General features: G+C 33.4%; 1 protein-coding gene across 1 annotated transcript; it reads right to left on the reverse strand.

Moving 5' to 3' along the window:
* Positions 1-477: 477 nt before the first annotated feature.
* Positions 478-2,618, reverse strand: LOC145051331 (uncharacterized). Its single transcript, XM_078999373.1, has 6 exons — positions 2,481-2,618; positions 1,774-1,873; positions 1,573-1,636; positions 985-1,214; positions 790-903; positions 478-663 (listed from the first exon to the last, which is right to left on the reverse strand). The coding sequence occupies exons 2-6, from the start codon at positions 1,867-1,869 to the stop codon at positions 610-612; spliced, it is 558 nt and encodes a 185-aa protein (XP_078855499.1). The 5' UTR covers positions 1,870-1,873; positions 2,481-2,618; the 3' UTR covers positions 478-609.
* Between the last annotated feature and the right edge of the window lie 761 nt (positions 2,619-3,379).

Below are 3,379 nucleotides of genomic sequence, written 5' to 3' on the forward strand. Positions count from 1 at the left end.
GGCTTTAGTTGTAAGTTGTAATTGACTATTTGTTGTAATACTCATATTTTTTGAAGTACTTAACTTCAATTTGTTATTTTTTGAAGTATCTAACTTGTTGCTTCATTTATGGAAAATGGGTTAAAACCTTAAACCCATGGGTTTAAACCCAGAACCCGTGAGTGTATGGGTTGAACCCAAGAAACCGAAAAACCGCCCAAACCGACCTTAGAACCCAAGAAACCGAACCGACCAGAAACCGATCCTATTGGGTTCTAAAAACCAGAAACCGACCATTTATGGGTTGGGTTGGGTTTGAGTCCAAAACCGACCCAAACCGACCCATGCACACCCCTAGTATTAAACCAGTGTCCGGATTGGATTAGATTTCCGACCCGAATCCGTTCTTTTTTTTTTTTTTTTTTGTGCATCCCTAATGGCAATACCCAATAATAACGACTAGAGTGAGACAAAATTAGATAGTTTGATAGGCTAGAATATACAATCATAAGTTTAGTGACATAAACTAAGAAAATGATATACTTAGCTTCCATTCCTTATCCTTAGTATTAACCCTTCACTAAACCAAGAGCAACATCAAACAAAAGTATTACGTTGTAATATCCATTTTCAACCTTGATGTACTGGAAAAATAAGCTGTGCCCCACATGAAGTCTCATTTTCCTGCATGTCAAACTTAATGTCAAAAACTAATTTAACACAAAAAGGTAATGAAAACAAGGGTTTACATTTTCAATTTAGTTTAAGAACAAATTAACCCTAAATATTAAAATCAAGAAAGAAAGGTACCCTGGTAGGCACACTCCAGCCTTCTCTTGGAGACCAATGTAAGTCTGGGCGTAGATCCTTACAGAATGCTTCATAAATACCCCCTTCTCCTTCTGGAGGAATTGTCAACTCGATCTACACAACATATAAACAAGAAAAAAACATATCAGAAAAATAAAAAATTAAAAAAAAAAAAATTTGTTATAAATCCATTACCTCAACTTTTTCATGATTCAGAACTCTCTTAACCCTTGCAGACCAATAGCAATCATCTTTATGCCAATCTACCAAATCCCCAACTTTCCATTCCCCATCAATCACAACACATATTTCTGTAATGGAATTGACAGGTGGCATTTCATTTTTGAGATACATTTTAGGATATGGAGGCCTCACCATCAGTTGTTTTTTTATTTGCCTTTCGTATATCTTCACCCACTTAATCTCTGAAAAAGTGCAAATTCATTATATCTTCCTATTAATTTGCATTAATTACACTTTTGGTCCCTGTAGTTTTTAATTCTAAGCTTCCTTTCAATTTCTAATTTACAGAAACGGTCCTTGAGCAGTAGACGGAATTACAGAAATGGTCCCTGTGTTGGAAATAATCACATAAATGGTAACTGTAGTTAAATTACAGAAATAAATCCCTCGTTTAAACTAAAATTCTACAAATATGCACATTATATTTAAGTTCAACAAGTATGAAAGCAGAAAAAGAATTAAGAGTAAATTACATTTTTGGTCCTTATGTAAAGCTGAATTTTTCAATTTTTATCCCAAAAATTACGTTAGTAAACTCACCTTCACCTGGAAAATCACAGTACTCCAGCTTAATCATTTCTGTTTCCAAGACTATGTCCAGGATCTGATGGAAATTATTTAGACAAGGAAAAAGGAATTTTAGAATACTCATTTCTATTTATTTCAATGTACATAATGAGGGTATTTTGGTCCTTTTTTTTTAAAAAAAAAAGGAAGAAAGGAATCGAATGAAAGAACTACCTTGCATCTGAACCAAGCACAACGGTATCCTCTCTCAAATGTTCTAAATTCAGCCAATTGACCAACTTTTAAGTTCTGAACAACAAGATTCTCCATTGTGCTGCATCATTCAGAAGTCAATATTTCAACTTTTAAGTATTTTACTAACTTTGGACAGATATGAATATATATATATATATATATATATATATATATATATATATATATATATATATATATATATATATATATATATATATATATGTTGTATGTATAATTAATTCTAAGTAGGTTTGGGTTTTTGTTCTTCTCCCAGAACCCTAAAAAAATCCGCGTCTACTTTAAGCCACAATATCGATCATCAATGACAACAACTTTCCAACCTTTTGGGGGCATTGTAGGGTAATGTGGGTTTTTGAAAAGTTTGTTTTGCCTTAATTCCACACAGGAGAGGTTAAAACCTAAAACCCTATTGGGTTTATACTCCTGTTTAACCATCGCTGTGGAGACGCATGTGTAGGTGCACGGGCACATAGTTGATAACTCCATATGTTCTTAAAGAAACTTAAACAACATATGATGCGCATCGTTTCAAACCATATGGTGTTAGCAAGCACAAATTAGTTGTCGAAACCTAGATGATACTTTAATTACTTACATAGTTGTGGAGAGAGAAGAGAAAGTATATGCCATATAAAACGCACGAAGATGGGGGAGGAGAAGAAGACCTGAGATGATGTGTAGGAGGGAGTCGAGCAATGGGGGAGCCAGCGACTGGGTCTGTTGTGTTGCGAGGGACAGCGACTGTGAAGCAGAAGATGGTGAAAAGAAGCTAGAACATTCTCGTACAATTTTTCTTTTTTTTGGAAAATTAAGTTATCTTCGGTTTTCCCAGTGTCAATCTTCTAACGCCTTCTCTCTATCACTAGCCACGTCTCATCCTCTAAAACATTTCCTGCATTTAACAATTTAAATTTTGAACTATTTTTGAATTAATATTTAATAGTTATATGTTGGCTACCGATTTGAATGAAAGTCAAATAAATCCACTAAATAAATACATTAAATAGAATAAAAATCGATAATATAGATTTCCTGCATTTAACAATTTAAATTTTGAACTATTTTTGAATTAATATTTAATAGTTATATGTTGACTACCTATTTTAATGAAAGTCATATAAATCCACTAAATCTTCTATCTTAATAAAAGAAATCATTTGTCCACGTGGTTCTTTTAGAATTTGTTTTTCCTTCAATTTAAATTTACTTTCATACCCTTGACTCATTTTAATTTCTGGTTTGTATGCATGAAGCATTTATTTCGGTTTGATTTTTGAATTTCCGATTATAAAAGGATTGATATGGTGACCTTTAAAAAGATTTGTAAACAATCCATATTATCAATACATATATCTCCACGAAATCTGTTAACAAGAATCCCATAAATCTTGCCAATCCACTATCTTTCTTCACTACTTCCTCTCTTCAACCTTAATCATCTTTTTCCTCTCTATCAATGGTTACGTTGTAAGGAACCCTAGGTGTCGTCGCTGCACTGCCACCGGGCATGCTCGAAATTGATGAAGACGAGATTAAAAGGAGTGATTACCTGCATCAGGGCTTC

The sequence above is a fragment of the Lactuca serriola genome, chromosome 5, assembly GCF_051521515.1.
Source record: "Lactuca serriola cultivar US96UC23 chromosome 5, Lser_US96UC23_V15, whole genome shotgun sequence".
NCBI classification, from domain to species: Eukaryota; Viridiplantae; Streptophyta; class Magnoliopsida; order Asterales; family Asteraceae; genus Lactuca; species Lactuca serriola.